Raw genomic sequence first — 20,455 nt, 5'->3', positions numbered from 1 at the left:
GATTGGAATCTCTTCAGTTGAGGACTGACTCTGAGCTAGCTGGCCACAGCTGTTGTACTGTGCACTAGTAAATAAAGGGTGACTTGGTGTCAGGATACAATCTCGGTGCAATTATTTCACTCCTGCAGCTCCCACATGGTTATATCTGAATCTTTCTGATACCTTTTCATGGCCATCTCCTACTTGCTGCCTATCAGCAACCTCTTCCAACAATGTACATTAATGATGACCAGCTCTCTCCACAATATCTCTCAAGTCCCCTATTGCCATTGACCTGTCACATTCTTTGTTCTACTTCCTTGTAGGCTGAGCTGAAATTTCTGCAATGAAATATTGGGGATACTGAAGCCATTTCTGTGGTGTTATTGCAAACTCTTCTTTCCTAACCACTGACTGCATTCTGACCATTGTATGAGGCTGAACCAGACCAGAGTAATCTCAAAGTCCTACTTGAATCTGAGTTGAGTTTCCAACACTATATCTTCCAAATCACCAAAACTGCCTACTTGTATCTCCATTCCAGTGCATCTTTCCAGTTCTACCTCAGTTCATCTACTGTCAAAACCTCCACTCTGTGCCTTTATTACATATAACTGTGGGTGGCATGGTGGCACAGTGGTTAGCACTGCTGCCTCACAGCGCCAGAGACCCGGGTTCAATTCCCACCTCAGGCGACTGACTGTGTGGAGTTTGCATGTTCTCCCCGTGTCTGTGTGGGTTTCCTCCGGGTGCTCTGGTTTCCTCCCACAGTCCAAAGATGTGCAGGTCAGGTGAATTGGCCTTGCTAAATTGCCCGTAGTGTTAGGTAAGGGGAAAATGTAGGGGTATGGGTGGGTTGCGCTTCGGCGGGCCGAAGGGCCTGTTTCCACACTGTAATGTAAAGTAATAACGTTGATAATTCCAAATCGCTGCTAGAAAGGTTAGAGAGCATCCAAAACTCTGGTGCCAATATTCTTATTCATCAATATCTTTTATTTATCCCTCATGGGCAGGCTGACACGATGATACATTTGGCATGCTTCAAATTTAAGATTTTCCTCTACGACCTCACCCCTTCACTGTCAATTAACATCTAGGCCTGTTGGTGGAACAGAACTCAAGGTATTTTTCCTTGTGAATATAGTTTATTGAGCACTCAGTCATAGATATTGTGTTGCAGTTATAAAATAATCTGAAAGCAGAGCTCATTTCTTGCTTCTTTCAAGATATTTTCTAATCAAACCCATACCACCTGAGCAGATGGGACCAGAAGCCAGGTCTCCTGGTTAAAAGATAGGGACAGTACCACTGTGCCACAAAAGCCCCACACTCAGTCACACAGCTCATTTCAGGTTCAGCACTTGTTACCCCCTTCGTCTTCATTAATCAATTAATGCTAATGCTTCATATAGTGATATTCCTGTTCGGACTCTTGTGTTGCTATGGTAGTGCCTTAACCTTGTGTACCTAAGTACAGTGAAAAGCTTTATATGCCCTCTGCAAAGACACACAGTACATAGGGTGAGAAAAAATCTTAGACAGAGGCATACAGGTTTCACCGCACAGAATGTGCACTGGCAAGATCAACATTGACAAGACCTACATTAGTTGAAGTTAAAGAGTCCATTCATCAGTCTAACAATGGCAGGGAGTCTGTTCATGAAACTGCTGGTGCATGTGTTCAAGCTTCTGTATCTCCTGCCTGATGGAAGAGGTTGTAAGAGAGCATAACCAGGAGGGATGGGTCTTTGATGATGTTGGCAACCTTTCCACAGCAACAAGCTGTGAAAGTGGAGTCCATGGATGGAAGGTTGGTTTTTGTGATGGTCTGGGCTGTGCACACAATCTTTTGTAGTTTCTTATGGATCTAGGCAGAGCAGTTGCTATGCCAGGCCATTATGCACCTGGACAGTTTGCTTTCTATGATGCGTCTGTAAAAGTCTGTGAGGGTCCTTATGGACATGCCAAATTTCCTGAGCCGCCTACAGAACAAGAGGCATTATTGTATCTTCTTGGTTGTTGCATCTCTGTGGGGAGTCCAGGACAGATTGTTGGTTATCGTCACTTCGACGAACTTGACGCTGTCAACCCTCCCATCCTCTGCTCTGTTGATGTAGATGGGGGTAGTGTTCACCTCCTTTCTTTCTGAAGTTGATTAGTTTTGCTGACACTGAGAGTGAGGTTGTTCTCATTACACTACATCACCAAGCCCTCTATCTCCTTGCTGTACTCTGACTCATTGATGTTTCAATTCTGTCCTGCCACGGTGATGTCATCAACAAACTTGTAGATGCCGTTTGTTCCGAATTTGGCAGCACAGTCATGGGTGTACAAGGAGTACAATAGGGGCTAAGAACACTTCCTTAGGGGGCTCCAGTGTTGAGGGTTATTGTGGAGGAGATGCAGTTGTCAATCTTCACTAATTGCAGTCTGTAGGTCAGGAAGCTGAGGATCCAGTTGTAGAGATCGGAGCTGAGACCTAGGTCTTGGAGTTTTGAGATCAACCTGGACATTGTCAAGGTCTTGCTGCATGTGGACGCAACTACTTTAGTCCTTAAGGAATTTTGAATGGTGATGAATATCGCACGATTAGATTAGATTCCCTACAGTATGGAACCAGGCCCTTCAGCCCAACCAGTCCACACTGACCGTCCGAAGAGTAACCTACCCAGACCCATTTCCCTCTGACAGATGTACCTAACACTATGGGCAATTTAGCATGGCCAATTCATCTGACCTACACATCTTTGGACTGTGGGAGGAAACTGGAGCAACCAGAGGAAACCCACACAAGGGAAGAACGTGCAAACTCCACACAGACAGTCATCCGAGGCTGGAATCGAACCTGGAACCCTGGTGCTGTGAGGCAGCAGTGTTAACCACTGAGCCACCGTTCCGCCCCCAATTATCAGTGAACATCCTCACTTCTGACCTTCTGATGGAGGGAAAATCATTGATGAAGTAGCTGAAGATGGTCCTAGGGCATTAACCCAACGTACTTTGGTTGTTTAGATGTTGTAGATGTGTCCCTACCTTTGAGTCAGGAATCCCAAGTCCCACCTGCTCCAAATGTGTGTAGTAGCTTTTCTGAGCAGGGTGATTAGAAAATATCTATACTGACATTCCTGGAGGGGTCTTGTGCAGTGTTAGCAGCTTTACCTATAGCCAGACGTTTTGGATTGAACCCCCACCTATTGTGTCATTGCATTGAGTAAAAATATTACATAAGTAGCTGGTAATGTGAACAGGAGGGAGCAGCAAGTCTGTAAAGTGATATAGACAGGTTAAGTCATTGGTTAATAAGGTAGCAGATGAACTATAATGGGGAGAAATGAGAAATCATTGACTTTTGTAGTATGAATTGGAAATAAAAATTACATGGTGAGAAAATTTAAGATGGCTCTTGGAATGCGTCATAGCATATCTGAACAGATTACATAAAATACCTATATTGACATTCTTACCTGTGCAAGCTCAGCTTGCCTTACAACCTTCAGACAAATCTGCAGTCACCTAATTCTAGCCCCTTGAAACGTGTGTTTTCCAGTTTCTTGGAGGATCTGTGATTGGTCTCCTTGGAGCAGAGGAGGGTAACGGGAGATTCAGTAGAGGTGCTCAAAACCATGAGGGTTTGATAGACTAAATAAAGAAGAACAGTTTCTGGTATCAGTGAAATGTAAGATTACTGGCAAAACATTCAAATATAAAATGAGTAGAGTTTTCTTTTATATGGTTTCGTTATAATCTGGATTATAGTACTTGTAATGGTGGTGAAAACGTCCAAAACTAATCTTGAAGAGTGTTTGAAGGAATATATATTCCAGGTCTGTTGAGAAAAAGTATTGATTAGATCATACTCTGAAGGAACTGGCATGGGTAGTATGGACCAAATGATCCCTTTCTGTGATAGATCATTCTGTAAATCTCACCATCAGTAATTTTAATCATTCTTCTGTTGCAGATGTAGGTCTGCTCGCTGAGCTGGAGGGTTTGGTTTCAATCAACTGAAACTGAACCTCCCAGCTCAGTGAGCAAAACCTACATCCAGAACTTCAACCTGAGCTACAAATCTTCTCAAAACTCGCTAAAGTTCTGTTGCCTTTTACTGCATGCATCCTAAGGTTTGAAATTATCTCTTCTGCTCTATTTTTTATTCCTCTGTTAAGACACTCCTTAAATGTTATCTCACCAAGAATGTGACCACCTGTTCTAATATCTCTTGTTATGATTCGATGTCAGATTATATTCACTTAACAACCCTGTGAACCACCTTGGGATATCTTACAGTGTTACAAATAAATACAAGTTGTAATCATATCTAATACTTGCTCATGTCTGAAAGAGATGAATCATTATCAGTTGAGTCAGTGTGAGGCTCCTGTTTTGATACCACTCTCTCCCTTCCCCTTTTGTTGGTCTCACTCTGTGCACCTGTCCAATCAGTTAATTGGAGAATGAGCAGACTTCACATCATGAAGCAAAAAGACCTTGTGCACAGGTAATTCCTTGGAAGCGACAGTAGCTGAGGCTGCACTTCCATTTTTAACCCCCACCAACTCACAGATCCACACTATATTTAAATTTTGCCAGACGGGGAGCGTAATGTACACAAACTATAATTTCATACAACCCCACTGAGTGATAGGCTGCTAATTAATTATAGCCTGTCCTGCACAGACACAGACAACAGCCTCTCATCTTTCATCAGAACAAAATAAACAATAAATCAGCACATTCCTTTCCAATGTCCAATGTCCGCAGTTGTAGAACAATTCATTCCATCACCAAGGTTGAGACCATAAAACCAGCTGCCTCTTCCCTTCCTCTAGCCCATAACTCCACTCTGTCTTCTGATTTCCTGCCTCGTCTCCTGCTCTCTCTCAGCTCATTTTGTCAATGACTAATCACGACTCAAACTTATTCCCATTAAACTGTTGACCATCCAGTTTCCCTTCCTGATTTTCATGTTACATGATGTTGTGATTATTTCAGTCTCCTCAAATCTGCTGAGATCGCCACTCGCCATCCTCATTAAAACAAAAAGCTTGACAATCTGACTGTGAAAACTGTAAAGGATGGTGTGTGGCTTGGAAGGGAATTTGCAAGTGCTGGCCTTCCCTCTCATCTGCTCATTCTAGAAGGTAGAAGTTGTGGATTTGGAAAGTGCTGTCAAAGGATCCTTGTAGAGTTACTGTAATGCGTCATGTACTTTGTTGCTATTGTGCATTCGTGGTGAAGGAAGTGAATGTTGAAGGCATTAGGTGGCTTGCCAATAAAGCAGTCTACTTTGACCTGGTTAGGATTGAGATTCTTGATTGTTTTTGGAACTGCACCCATTCACGCAAGTGAAGAGAATTCAGTCATAATCCCGCCTTGTGTCTTAGGCAGGCATTAGAGAGGTAATGGTGAGTTATTCACTACTGAATTCCTGTTAATAACTGACTCTGCTGATAATGATTCTGATTTGCTGTTATAGCCACAGTATTTTTATGGGTTGTCCATTGACGTTTCTGTCATTGGCAAGCCTGCAGGATGCTGGTAGTGGGCGATTCAGTGATGATAATAGGGTAACAGTTAAATTCTCTTTTGTGGAGATGATCATTGCCGAACACATTCAAGCCAAGAATGGATGCAAATCTTGCCGAATATGGACATGGACTGCTTCAGCATCTGAGTCATTGTGAATCATGCTAAACATGTTCTGGACATGAAATGATTGACCACAATTATCTTCCCTTGTATAGGTATGACTGTAACCAGATGAGAATTTTTAACTGAATTCCTATTGACTCCAGTTTTGCAAAGGCTTCCAGATGACACATTCAGTCATGTGCTGCCTTAATGCCAAGGGCAGTCAGTCTCAGCTCACCTCTGGAATTCAGCTCTTTTACTTGTGTTTGAATCAAAACTTTAATGATGTTAGGAGCTTAGTGGCCCTCAAACTGAGCATCAGTGAGTAGATTATTCCTGATGTAGAGATCCTGGTGTTGCACTGGGATGGACAAAGTTAAAAATCACACAACGCCAGGTTATAATCCAACAGGTCTATTTAGAAGTACAAGCTTTTGGAGCACTGCTTCTTCATCAAGGTAGCTAGTGGGGCAGCATCGTAGGACACTCTCTATTCCTATGCCCCACTAGCTACCTGATAAAGGAACAGCGCTCTGAAAGTTTGTACAGTACTTCCAAATAAACCTGTTGGACTACAACCTGGTGTTGTGTTATTTTTAACTAGATTATTATATGCAGCTATTGCTTATTAGCACTGTTACATTTTATCATTTTGTTGACAATCAAGAGTACACTATTAGGGCAATACTGGCTAGATTGGATGGTTTTTGTAGACTTGACATTACCTGCATTGTTTTCCACATTGTGAGGTGGATGCCAATGTTGTCGCGGTACTGGACCAGCTTGACTCAGGACAAGTTCTGGAGCACACCTTCAATACAATTGCCGGAATGTTGTCAGGGCTCGTGTCCTTCACAATGTGAAGAGCCCACAGCTACTTCTTGACATCAATTTGAGTGATCTGTAGACCTCTGGCTGATGAATAATGTAAATGCTTCAGCATTATCTTTTGCACTAATGAATTGGGCTGCCCCATTGTTGAGGATGGCCAAATTTGCAGAATGCCCGCTTTCTGTTGTTTCACTGTTCATGATCAAGTGAGGCAGGACTACCAAGTTTACATCTGAGAAAAGAAAAAACTGCAGATAATGGAAATCAGAAACAAAAACAGAAATTGCAAGAAAAACTCAGCAAGTTTGGCAGCAAGTTAATGTTTCTGAAAAAGGGTCACAGGACCTGAAACGTTAGCTCTGCTTTCTCTCCACAGATGCTGCCAGTCCTGCTGAGTTTTTCCGGCACTTTCTGATTTTGTTTTAGAGCTGAACTCTGTCACTTGTGGCATTGCTTAGCTATGTCTTTTGCATGATGCTTTGCTGTTTAATGTGTAAATTATCCGGTGTTGTAGCTTCACCAGTTTGACCCTTAATTTTTAGATATGCGTGGTGCTGCCTCTACTATGCTCTGCTACATTTCTCATTGGATCAGGGTTGACCTGCTGGCTTGATGTTATTATTGAGTGGGGGAAATGCCAGGGCATAAGGTTACAATTTGAGCTTGAACATATTTCTGCTGCTAATGACCCATAACACCTCATGGATCACATAGTTTGAGTTGCAATATGTGTTAAAATCTATTGTTTAGCAAGGTGTTACTGCCACACTACCCAATGTGTTCTCAATGTGAAGAAAGATTATTTCCACATTGAATGTGCACTGGTCACTTTGACTGATACTGTTATAGACAGACACCTCTGCAATAGGTGAATTGGTAAAGATGAGGTCAAATAGGCTTCTTTCCTTTCTTGTTGATCCCCAGATCACCTACTACACATTGCCCTTTTGGACTCAATCAGTCGTCCGTGATATCAAGTCAATGACGGATGTTGAATTCTCTTACTCTAAATGCTACCCTTACCACCTCAGTACTTTCTCCAAGTGTTAAACATGGAGGAATACTGATTCATCAGCAAACAGGGTTGCAGAAATGATAATTAGGAGGCGGTTAACAATGCTGTGAGAATTCACAGGCTTTGGAGTTGATTTTGAGGACTCCCAGGACAACTCCCAAATATACCACCATCTGTGGTGAGTTTTATCTTGCTGGTGAGACAAGAAATAGTGAGGGATGCTGACGGTGTTCTGGGATACAGTCATATTCATGGAATCGTAGCTTCTACAGCATCAAACTGTTGACCGACTTGTCCAAGGGACGGCTCACATTAAAATGGCACAAGCCTCTAAATGTTAATCAGGAGCACTTTGCAGGGTTGGCAGGGCTGATCTGCCCTTGTCGTTTCCAATGTCCAGATTAATTCCAGGTGATTCACCCACTTTCAGTTTTTTCTTAGGCTTCATCGTGGTTTGTAGAGGGCATTTTAAGAGTCTGGAGTTACATGTGGACCACAGTATAGACTGCAGATATTTCTTCTGTAACAGATCAGTGGTATTTTTGTGGCAATTGACTATGTTTACATGATTGCTATTAGACTCACTTTTAATTGCAGTTTTTCTTATTGAATTCAAATTCCAATATCTACCGTGATGGAATTAGAACCCATGACCTGGGGCTCTGAATTACTCTTGCAAAGACATTACCACTTGCCTGCCCCTGCTTGCTGACCTATATGGTCAAAAAATTTTATGATCTTAAAATACTTATCTTCATTTGCTCACACCTCCCTATGTTTGTATTCTCTTCTAGTTTTTTTCAGTCATTTAATTCTGGCGTGTTTAGTATCTCTGACTTTAATTAATAACTGAGATTTGACCAAACGACCCAAGCTCTGAATTCCCTCCCTGATATGAAGCAGCAGGAAGTGGTTAAAGACAATAGTGAGCATTCAGTGTGCACAATTACCCACACCACCAGAATTATTTGGAAAACCTAGGCTCCATTTGCCCTGTCAGTGGGTCATAACAAATCACGTGGTAACATTCAAAGAAAAGCAAAGAAGTTCGCTCATGGTCTTCGTCAATTTATTCCAGTCCAACAGCCCTGAAACAAACAGTAAATTTTCTAGGTGACTGCGGTGACTACATTTCAAATGAAAAGTGCAAGTTCTTCTCAATTCTTCTGGTTTGGTGTTTACTGGCACTTGCTATGCAGACATTGGCAACTGTGTTTTCATACAACGCAACAATGACTTTGTTTCAAACTATCAAGAAAGGCTGAACAGGTTGGTTTTCTTTTTTCCTGGAAGAAGGAAGGTTGTGGGGGTGGGGGGAGCATGTTACAGTGGTCTTTCAAAATATGAAGGCCTTTGATTTAGTCAGATAAAGTGGGATGGAGCATGACCACCTGCACTAATAAGTTCAAGCATGGTGTGAACATAAGATGTCATTGTACAAACAGGTCAGTCAGCCCATCAGGTCTCCTCTGCCATTTCTTGAGATCATAGCTGATCTGATAAACCTCAACTCCACTCTTTTGCCTTTCTCCTATAACCATTTATTCCCTTATTGATTGATGGTGGTGGAGGGGGGTGGCAATGATTAGTGGAAAGTCACTCACTCTCACATATTAAATGGGAGGAAATGGTTAAGAGTTGCTCCTCCTATCAAAGAGACAGTTCTGCCTTGAAATCAGCAGCAAACCCAGGAGAGAAGCAGCTCGTCATCAGAAGAGCAGCAAGCCAATATGAAAGTCATGCTGATGTTGAGTGGTTCGCAGAGGAGTAGCTATTACTGTGAGCAGGGTCTGGGGAAGGTAAAGCAAGCACAAGAGCTGGCAGCATGGAGTGACGTCTAGGTATGCAGGCTACCTGGAACTGAGGATGTTGAAAGGACATAGAGAGTCAGTATTGGCAAAAGACTGAGGCCAGAATTTAAATCTGAGATTGAGATCTGAAATGCAGTAAATACAGTTGCAACTGTCTGGTTAAAATGTTCTTGCTTTTTGCATATTTCGTGGAAGCACTTGAGCTATTTTCTTACCAGTCTTTGGGAGATGTGTTTAAGGTGATGAATTTTAATGTGCAGAAATGTATTAGTTATTTTGAAAAATACTTTAAAATTATGCCTGTTGTCGCATATTAATTTAAATAGCAATTTATTGTCATGTGTATTTTTACAAAAAATACAATAAAAAGTTTTATAAGTCGTCATACCACAACACGTAAATTAATGACAGAAGAAGGAAAAAGAGTAAAGGTTTATCACAGTTCAATTAACGGCTCCTGGGTTCAGGGTACGCTGGAAAACTGGGCTGAGACCGCTCCACTCCACCACACTGGGACTGGACCTCCATACTGGTCCACTGGAAGATCCCAAAGCTGCCCCCAAATTAAGGATGAGACCTCCATGCAAAGATGAGACCTCCTCATTGTGACCAGACCTTCATGCTGGGCTACTGGAATACCTGTCTCTGCCAAAAATCCCTCCTTGCCAGGTCGAGACTGCCCCTCCTGGACAAGATCGCCACACCAGGAGACCATCCTACCAGCTGGCTTTTGCCCAAAATATTGATTCTTCTGCTTCTCGGATGCTGCCTGACCTGCTGTGCTTTTCCAGCACCACACACTTGACACCAAGCCTATACTCCCATTCTGGACCGGTGGAAGCCACCTCATGGCTGGGCCAGGGTCTGGGCCGAGAGAAGACTCCTTCCGACAAAGTTGTTTTAAGAAGATAAGGTACCATAATGAATGGAAACATTTTTTAAAAAGAGAGGAAGAAGTGAAATTGATAAGCTCTGGCCTCTTGGGCGGAGGAACCCACATGTTGCGTTGCTACTCTGCCATCATAATGTGGTGCCTGGAAATTAATGTTTTCCTTCTATGTTATGGCTTTATGTTTGATAGAGAATAAATAATTATTGAGGATACTGTTGAATTACCTTTTCTATCTGGATTTTTGACTTCCTGACCAACAGACCACAGTCAGTAAGGACAGGCGACACCACCACCTCCATGATAATTGCCAACACTGATGCCCCAAAAGGCTGCGTACTCAGCACTCTACTGTATTTTTTATCCAAATTTTGGCCAAATTCCACAACAACTCCATTTACATGTTTGTTGGCTACACCACTATTGTAGGTTGGATCTCAAACAATGATGAGAAAGCATACAGGAAGAAGATGGTGCTTAACGGCATGGTGTAAAGACAACAATCTCTCCATTAATGTCAGCAAAATGAAGGAGCTGCTCATTGACTTCAAGGAGTGGAGTGGGGAGCACGCCCCTGTCTGCATCAGTGGTGCTAAGGTGGTCATGGTTGAAAATGTCATGTTTCTGGGACTGACAATCGCCAACGATCTGTCCTGTTCCACCCCCGTGACACTACAATCAAGGAAGCACAGCAACACTTCTGATTCTTCAAAGGCTATAGAAATTTGACATTTCCATAAAGAATCTGACAAATGTTTATAGATGCACCTTAGAAAGCATCACAGTGTGGTATGGCAATTGCTTTTCCCAAGACTGAAAGAAACTGTGAAGATTGTAAACACAGCCCAGTCCATCATGCAAACCAGCCTCCCATCCATTGACTTTACCCATATGTCCTGCTGCGTCGGGAAAGCAATCAACACAATCAAGAGCCTTTCCACCCTCTTCCATCAGGCAGAAAACAATTTATGTACATATGTGTCAACAGATTCAAGAAGAGCTTGTTTCTACTGTTATCAGACTTTTGAATGGACCTCTTTAATGTTGACCTCTCTCTGCACCTTCTCAGCAGCTGTAACATTGTGTCCCGCACTCTGTTCTGTTACTTGTACAGTATGATCTGCCTGTAAAGCACGTAAAACAACAATGGTACAGGTGACAGTAATAAATCAAATAAATTATTCTAATTCTATTTGTGAGAGAGTCCAAATATCCCTTGTTAGCACAAATACAGAAGGTATTGTTACTATATGACAGCATCACCTTCCAAATGAGTTACAAAGAATCAAAAAATAACCCTCAAGAAAATCTCAAGAACAGCTCTCAAAACTGAAAATTATTTTGACCCCGAATTGACAGTCTTCATTACAGCAGAATCTTTGTTTTTCCCAAGTGATGTAGTTCCTACTTATGCATCTCTAAATTAGACATTCCACATTCAATTTGCAAATAATTCATTACTTCAAGTGATGTGATGTTTTCTTGGATCCCAGTGAGCTGAGTAATTCTTTGTTGACAGGATTTAAACTCTTTACTTTTCTGTGGCAGCTGACAACTCCCCCGCAACTTCATGATGCAGCCGTCCATTTTGTAGCATCATTCTCCCTCCTTGTATCTTGTACAACTTCCTTCCCACGTACTCCTCAGAAGCCTACATTCCTCCCTAAACCCTTCTGGAATCAGCTCCTCCTTTAACTGTAGTGTTCCCCGGCAAAGACTCTGACTCTGGATTCAGCAGATGGCACTTTTGAATTCATCAAAATGTACCTTGTGGCTGTGGCAATTAGCTTGCATCCCAGCCAATACCAGCACCCCCACCCCCAGTTTTCTGAATGGTGAAGTAACAAGCCAATCAGAGGCTGCTTCTCTCCCAAGTTTGTTACTGATAGGTTTATAAGTGACCTGTGATGTCTGGCACACAAAGCTATAAAACTAAGAAAGCATCAAAGTTTAATGGAGAGTTGATAATTATTGAAGATACTGTGTGAGAGCACAAATACAGAAGGTAATGACACCAACACTGATTCACTGAGTTAGTGAGAACCATAAAGTAGCACTCGGTTGGGGGGGGGTGGAATTATTTTGACTCCTGGTGCTATATAAATGCAAGTTTTTCTTTGCTTGAACTTGCATCACAGTTCAAGTGTGGTAAGAATTAACTAACTGACATCCTGACAACACACACAATTTAACTTTCAGCATGACTTGGTCTCAATAGGCATATTGATGAGCACCTGTATTGTATATTGTTTTGCAGGAAGATCCGCAAGTTGCTTACTTCCTTTGAGAGGAGACGTAGTGGGAGGAGGCCCCAGGCTCAGATTGCCATTGAACAGTGCCAACCAGACCCAGCAAAAGGACCAAGGCCTCCCCTCAGTGATGAGCCCATTGTGATTGAAGATTAATGGAGAAAGTCGACATTGTTCATCTGCCTGTATTTCACCCTGACAATGTTGGTTTCGCCCAGAGGAAAGGGAACTGTATTTGTTTTCTTTTTAAAAAATATTTAAAACAATCTTTATCTTTGTAACAGTGCTCTCATCTGAAACTGAGACATCAGGTTGGTTATCTGCCCTTCCCGTCATTTGTTTTCTGTCATTGGACTTACAGAAGGAAAGATTTACATTGATGTAAAATTCACAAACCTCAGGACATCTGAAAGTGTTTTACAGCCAATGATGTAATTCTTGAAGTGTAGTCACTGCTGTGTGTATGGAAGTGTGGCAATCAAATTGAGGTCAGATCCCACAAAGCAAACTGAAATGAATAGCCAGATAATCAGTTTTATGATGTTTGTTGAGAGATAAATGTTGGCCAGTCTGGAACAAATTCCCAGTACCTGTTCACCAGCTCAAAAGTCAATTTAAATTATTAAGGTACAAGAGAGAAAAGAACATTTTATTTTCAGATTTGGTTTGGTGAAGATCAGAATTTGGGTCCAATTGGAGATCTTATGGTTCTGCAGTGAGCCCTTTGAATCCACCACACTGTGTGAATTAATCTTCATTATGAAGTTTTAGATTCTTGAAAATGTTAGCTGGTCAAAGCTTGCTGCTTCATTCAAAAGGGGAAGCCAAGGATTTATTTCCTCCTTTCCTCCCCACTGGTGGTGCCTTGCAGTTATAGGATGCACTAACCAAAGTCACCTACTCCGTGCCCATACCCCTCCATCACATCACAATCGAGGTGCAATGAAGGATCCTATCTGAAACAGTAATGCACTTTCCTGTTCCACACAGTGACTAACTTGGCTGTTTTCAACATTAGTGGTGGGGAGTTGGTATTTAGAACTCCTATCTTATCCCCTTCTTCAGAAAGTGCTAATCTCTTCAAGGTATACAGTTCTGCAGAAGCCAGTACCTCTTGAGTGTCTCACACAAATCGTGTGTGTGTTTGGTTAATGAATGGTAGCTGACTGTCTGACCATGGGATGAATAATGGCTGAACCTGATCCCATCTTGAATGACAATACTTTCACTTTTTCATAGGATAATGATCAATAGTAGGAAGACAGGGTGGTAATTTTCCACATCACAATCTGGGACTTAGTCAGTAGCAGTCCTCTGAGATTAAAGCACACCTAGGAATTTAATCCTCTGCTAAAAAAAATCCTTTTCCCCCAAGATATTTGTTGAGTTAGTGATAGTACAGAAATAGAGGCAGATGGAGTTTTAACAAAAAGAAATTGTCATTTCTGTTCTCTTTCACATGGCCAAATTTAGTTCTCTTCTATCTATCTGTTTCTTCTCTGTTCACCTGCCAGCATTTCTTAGATGTTCTTGATGACTGTTCCAAGATCAGGTCCAGTGAAGCTTCAGTGTGAGTCTAACTGGGAGAAAGGACATAGGATAAGTCTATTATGCGTTGCTTTCTCACTCTGTTCAATAAGTTCCGCATATACTAACCTACCTTCCTCCTTGGCTAAATTTAATTTCTCTCTTCCCTTCTCAGTGAGTTTATCACCTTGTTTGATCTTTTAAATCCTAAACCTCATCCCTAATCTTTCCCTGGATCAGAGGATGGTTATGAACTTAAGCGTGGGGCGGGCATGTAATTAGGCAGGATGGGAGTGTACCTGAACACTGCCACCTTCTTGTCTCCATCAGAATTAACTTCTGGGCAAGAAGACCCTGGGTCAATCTTGTGTCCTGCTGCTAATTGAGGCTCCTAAATGACCAGTTAATGATTATTGAAGGCCCTCATCTGCAATCACTGGGATTAACCCAACTGCAGGTGGGCTTCCTACCAGGTAGTACGTACAGCCAGCTAGAACTGTGCAGCCAACTTGTCCTCTGATGGGAGACAGGGATCTCTCCTTAATCAAATGCACTCAGTGCCTGATAAAAGAATTGGACATTATGAAGATGGGTCCCAGTGACACCCGTCCCTGTCTGCTGTTGAACTCTCTTTGCCCTTTTCCAAAATCCTCTTTCCCCAACCCCTCTTTGTCCTTGGCTGCTTGCGATCCTGGGGCTCTGGAACCTGCCTTTCCTGCAGCAGTCACAGCCTCCCCAATAGTGTTGCTGGCCTACAGCTTTCAGTAAGTGAAACTTCCATCCCTAGGGACTTGGTTCCCAGAGTAAAAATTGCCACTCGACTCCCCACTGGCTGACTGACTTATGGTTGAGAGGACCACTTTAAAAAGAGGCTGTGCTCTCACACCAGCTATCCAGCCATGGCAGGATACCCACTTCATCAACAAGCTTCTCTGCTCTCTATCTCTAACGACATGGTTGCTTGTAAAAAGATCCTGAAAATTTGACAGAACTCATTAGCACAACACAATAACTCCCAACCAACCAAGTGTCTTTATACTTTGAGGATGGAGTTTTTTTTAAATGTATTTTTTTTTAAAGAAGGTTTTTGTTTGAACACAACAAAGTAACTGCATAACTTCCTGTTTGTGAATAAAGATTAAGTTTAAGTTAAGTATGAGTTGCCTCAGTTACTGTGTGGCACCTTTCACCGAAACTAATACTGTGATAAGATGTAACTCATTTTATCAGAGATGGTGATATTAGTTAAATAATTTAAATCCCCAAACCTTGACACCCTCCTCATCTGAAACCCTTACCTTTCAAAGACCAAGCTTTCTTACTGGTTACTTCTTTGCTGGATTTGAAAGGCCACAGTTTTCCATTGTAGTGGAAGAAATGAAATTGTCATCGTAATAGTGAGCCACATGGACTTGGAATATTCAACAGTCAATCCTCAATCTGTATTTAGATAGTTAGTTCTAGCCAAGGGAATGCTTGTGGTTACACAATTAACCTCAGTCAGTGCCCCATGCTGGCAAGAGAAAAGCAAATCAAGTGTTTCCACTTCTCATCTTCTTTTTCAAAAATACACCTGTGAAATTTGTGAAAGTACACTGCATAATAGTTCAAATTTGACTAATACTGTACAATACAGTTCACCTCCTTTCAGTTCCTTATATGACTATCTTAAGTGTGGTAAGGCAACTCATTTACTGGCCATACCTACAACATATATTTCATGTCAAATACAGCCCAAAGGACTTTATAGAAGTTCTAGCCTCTCGTCTACTACAGCAAAAAAGGCCTTAAGCAGTCAACCATTGTCTAGTCATCCAAACCTTTAGTGTGTTCTACAGCATGTAGTCCTGGAGTTGGGAATGTGTCAGTCTATAACACTCGGTCACTTTGCTCTGCAAGGCCAACAAGTTACAGGCAGATCAAAGCCTTTCATTGAGTTGATCAGTCTCCAACAGCAGTTATAGTTTGATTTGACATGCATTTATGGAAACAGCCCATAGAGCATAGTGTCCTGTATTACAGTGCTGACCAGAATGAATTTGGCTTTAAAAAACCTGCAGATTTTTCCTGACCTTCTCTGCAAAACTGCTCCTGAACGTTTTTGAGCAATATGTGTTTGCATTGAGTTATATATTTTACTAATCTGATTTAGCTCAGAGCAATGCAGAAATAATGCTAATTTTAAATTGAAAATGTTCAGTTACATGACTTCATGGAACATCTTGAACTTTACAGAGCATTTGATATACAGATAGGTCCCAAGGGAGCCAGGAAGCTTGGGTAGAGTTGAGGAGGCTGCCAATTTGCGAGACTGGGCTGTTTGGAAGGCCTGCCTCTGAGCTCCAGCACTGAGTCCAAAAATGAAAACAAAAGAATAAAACATAACCTGTCCTCCAGCACTCATACCCCTTTTGCCATTTGATGGTTTTCTACCAATCTTCACTGTTAATCATATTCCCATACCCTGTTACCAATCTCCATGGTCTCACATCAACTTAATGCCTACTTCAACTGACCTTCCTTCCCCTTCACCTACCATATTAACTCATCTAGTATCCACAAGTTCTCATGCACAGGGGAGAAATAAAAAGTTACCTCATTAAAGTTAAATATGGCAGGCTATACTATTGATTAAAAAAAACTTCAATTTATTTAAAAAATGCACAATAGGGAGCTTTGAAACTGCTTTGACGGTTCTTTAAGGGGTTGATACTTTTTTACAGATCTTGCTAGTTCTTGATTGGGTTGACAGGTTCTGACAGTACTTGACAAGTGTGACTGACCGTTCTTGACATGCCTGACCCTTTTAGACAGATCTTGATAGTTCTGGATAAATTTGCCAGTTATTGACAGGCCTTGACACTTCTGGATTGTTCTTTCACAGATTATGATAGTTCCAACAGTTTACATACTCTTTTACACATAATCTCCTTTACAATTAACAATCCCAAATTGATTTAACTCCCACAAAGCATATCTGACGACCCCTCCCAAAAGGTGCCAGAACTCCCTCCTCCAAAGGAAACTGAACTACAATGTCCACATATCTTGGGAATATATCCATTGGTATTTCAGCTCTACGAGGCAACTTAAAAAAAATCATACTATCTTTTACCTTTTTTAATCTCTATAGTTCAGGTTCTAAAAAGCAGAAAAGTTCTGACTTGATCATTTAAGTGGCTGTCTGCCACTGTGAACCACAACCTGGCTCAATCCTGCCTCTGCTAAAATGGGAAATGCCAGGTTCGAGGCATGACTTGAGATTTCTGAGTTTTTTTTCACATTTTATGATGGAATCTGACAATGCAAAAACCTGGGATGTAGTCAGGGTCTGGGATGTAGTTACAGTCGGGATGGAAAGGGAACCGGCAGACAGTGCAGGGATCCCCTGTGGTCGTTCCCCTCAACAAGTATACCATTTTGGATACTTTTGGGAGGGACTTATCAGGAGTATGTCATGGAGTACAGGTCTCTGGCACACAGTCTGGCACAGAAGAAGGATGTGTATTTAAGGCAGAAATTCAAGGAGCAAGAATGGAAGCTTGGAGCTAGAACAAACAGAGTTGTTATCTCTGGTTTGCTGCCTGTGCCATGTGCTTGTGAGGTGAGGAATAGGGAGAGAGAGGAGTTGAACACATGGCTACAGGGATGGTGCAGGAGGGAGGGTTTCGGATACCTGGATAATTGGGGCTCAGTCTGAGGTAGGTGAGACCTCTACAAACAGGATGGTCTACACCTGAACCAGAGGCATACCAATATCCTGGGGGGGGGGACATTTGCTAATGCTCTTCAAGAGGGTTTAAACTAATTCAGCAGCAGGATGGGAACCTAAATTGTAGTTCCAGTGTCCAGGAGGCTGAGCAAACTGAGGTCAGAAATATGGTTTCAAGTTTGCAAGAGTGCACCGGCAAGCAGGAAGGTGGTTTGAAGTGTGTCTACTTCAATGCCAGGAGCATCCAGAATAAGGTGTGAATTTGCAGCATGGGTGGTACCTGGGACTTCGATGTTGTGGCCATTTCAGATACATGGATAAAGCAGGAACAGGAATGGTTGTAGCAGGTTCTGGGATTTAGATGTTTCAGTAAGAACAGAAAAGAGGAGATGTGGCATTGTTAGTCAAGGACAGTGTTACGGTGGCAGAAAGGATGTTTGAGGACTCGTCTACTGAGGTAGTAGGGGCAGAGGTTAGAAACAGGAGAGGAGAGGTAACCCTGTTGGGGGTTTTTCTACAGGCCTCCAAATAGTTCCAGAGATTGCAAAGATTCTGGATAAGAGTGAGAGTAATAGGGTATGGGGAACTTTAACTTTCCAAATATTGACTGGAAATACTATTGTTCAAGTACTTTAGATGGATCAGTTTTTGTCCAATGTGTGCAGGAGGGTTTCCTGAAACAGTACGTAGACAGGTCAACAAGGGGTGAGGTCACATTAGATTTGGTACTGGGTAATGAACCCAGCCAAGTGTTAGATTTGGAGGTAGGTGAGCACTTTGGTGATAGTGACCACAATTTGGTTACGTTTACTTCTGGGCACAGAGGGACATTGATAAGCTGCAGAGCTGGGCTGAGAGGTGGCAAATGGAGTTTAATGTGGAAAAGTTGTGAGGTGATTCACTTTGAAAGGAGCAACAGGAATGCAGAGTACTGGGTTAATGGTAAGATTCTTGGCAATGTAGATGAGCAGAGAGATCTCAGTGTTCATGTACATGGATCCCTGAAAGTTTCCACCCAGGTTGATAGGGTTGTTGAGAAAGCATACGGTGTGTTAGCTTTTATTGGTAGAGGGATTGAGTTTTGGAGCCATGAGGTCAGGTTGCAGCTGTACAGAACTCTGGTGTGACTGCACTTGGGAGTATTGCATACAGTTCTGGTCACCGCATTAAAGGAAGGATGTGGAAGCTTTGGAAAGGGTTTGGAGGTGATGTACTAGGATGTTGCCGAGTATGGTGGGAAGGTCTTACGATGAAAGGCTGAGGGACTTGAGGATGTTTTCGTTAGAGAGAAGGAGGTTGAGAGGTGATTTAATTGAGACATGTAAGATAATCAGAGAGTTAGATAGGATGGACATTAAGAGCCTTTTTCTTCGGATGGTGTTGTCTAGGATGAGGGGGCATTACTTTAAGTTGAGGGGTGATAGATATAGGACAGATGTCAGAAGTGTTTTTTTTCACTCAGTAGTAGGAGTGTGGAACAGCGTGCCTGTAACTGTAGTAAACTCATCAACTTTAAGGGCATTTAAATGGTCATTGGATAAACATACGATGAAAATGGAAAAATGTAGGTTAGATGGGCTTCAGGTTAGTTCCACGGATTGGCACAACATCGAGGGTTGAAGGGCCTGTACTGCACTGTAATGTTCTATGTTCTAGTCTTGGTAAAGAGCCTAGATCTTCCAGAATCTTCTCACAAGTAGAGTTATTCAGGCTTAAACAATCAAATATAAATACAAGGATCTGTGAACAGACCAACACAATCAAATCTAGAATTATCATTTAACACTAAAGGTGACCCTGAAGTAAACTGGGATACAACAGTTTATAATCATATTGTCAGTTCATGCCTATTATCTAAACATATCTAAACAAAAAATTGTTTGTGTGTACTGGTGGAACTATACACTGGCGAAATTTAACTTTCAAGTGACGAATAGGAATAATATCTGGCACTGCAAATCATAGATTAAATTACAGAATTACTCTTAGAAACTTGATTCTACATTTCACTATTTTGATTCTAGAAACAGGTAATGTTTCTATAGAATACCATCCATTTTATCAACATTCCAGTTGAAATCCAACCTGTCGATAGCCTCTAGGGACAATAAAGCAGGAAATTGCAGATATCACCATTTATCAAATTAAATCTATGATTAAATGGATAGGATTCAGCTTGCTCTGCATTGCATCCAAAAGCCCTGGATAAAATTGCTGCTCATTGTTGAATTTTGATTGATTCAACATCCTTTGGTAGAGAGGGGTAGACCAACTAGAAATCCTGTCCACTTTACATTAGCTAGTGACCTTTGCGAGAAAATACACAGCTTGAAGACACATCAGAAATGATCAAGCTTGACTGTGAAGCTCCAAGTATCTGACATCTCGGTGTTCATATGTGCAGAATAGCCAGCACTTGAAGTATCAATAATTCAGGAGGGAACATCTGACATCTGGCAAGTTGAAGGCAATGGACTGTTGATTAAACAGCCTGTGGCAATTCATCTTTCTTTTTCAATATTTCTAACTGATCTTTACAATGGTAAGATTGAGTTTCCAGTGTGTTTTGAACATTCCAATTTCAATCTCCTGTTATTCCAAAAAAGGTGCTATCACACTATTAAACTATTGAATTTGACTTAAAGGTGAGTTACTTGTATTCAAAAATTATGGGTGAAACAAAGGAATACAGCAAAAATAACAGCACAGTATTCGAAACAAAAACAAATTTATGGAAATTTGTTAATTTCCTCAGAATTCCAGGATCACTGGACCTGAAAGGTTAGCTCTGATTTCTCCCCACAGATGCTA

General features: G+C 41.7%; 1 protein-coding gene and 1 long non-coding RNA gene across 2 annotated transcripts in view; one reads left to right on the top strand and one right to left on the bottom strand.

Annotated features, from left to right (window-relative positions):
* Positions 1–15,085, top strand: part of LOC140476533 (metastasis-associated protein MTA1-like) — a 131,746-nt gene extending 116,661 nt beyond the window's left edge. The window contains exon 19 of the mRNA XM_072569306.1: positions 12,414–15,085. Coding sequence (XP_072425407.1) covers positions 12,414–12,561 — 148 coding nt within the window. The 3' untranslated portion in view covers positions 12,562–15,085. The remainder of the gene's footprint in view (positions 1–12,413) is intronic.
* LOC140476535 (uncharacterized) overlaps positions 1–20,455 on the bottom strand; it is a 94,205-nt gene that overhangs the window by 29,130 nt on the left and 44,620 nt on the right. Inside the window, exon 5 of the long non-coding RNA XR_011960503.1 lies at positions 3,444–3,618. This is a non-coding gene — a long non-coding RNA (uncharacterized lncRNA). The remainder of the gene's footprint in view (positions 1–3,443; positions 3,619–20,455) is intronic.

The sequence above is a fragment of the Chiloscyllium punctatum genome, chromosome 4 (assembly GCF_047496795.1).
Source record: "Chiloscyllium punctatum isolate Juve2018m chromosome 4, sChiPun1.3, whole genome shotgun sequence".
Classification (NCBI taxonomy): Eukaryota; Metazoa; Chordata; class Chondrichthyes; order Orectolobiformes; family Hemiscylliidae; genus Chiloscyllium; species Chiloscyllium punctatum.
Note: the sequence above shows the minus strand (reverse complement) of the source record. Positions and strands in the feature narration are given on the sequence as shown.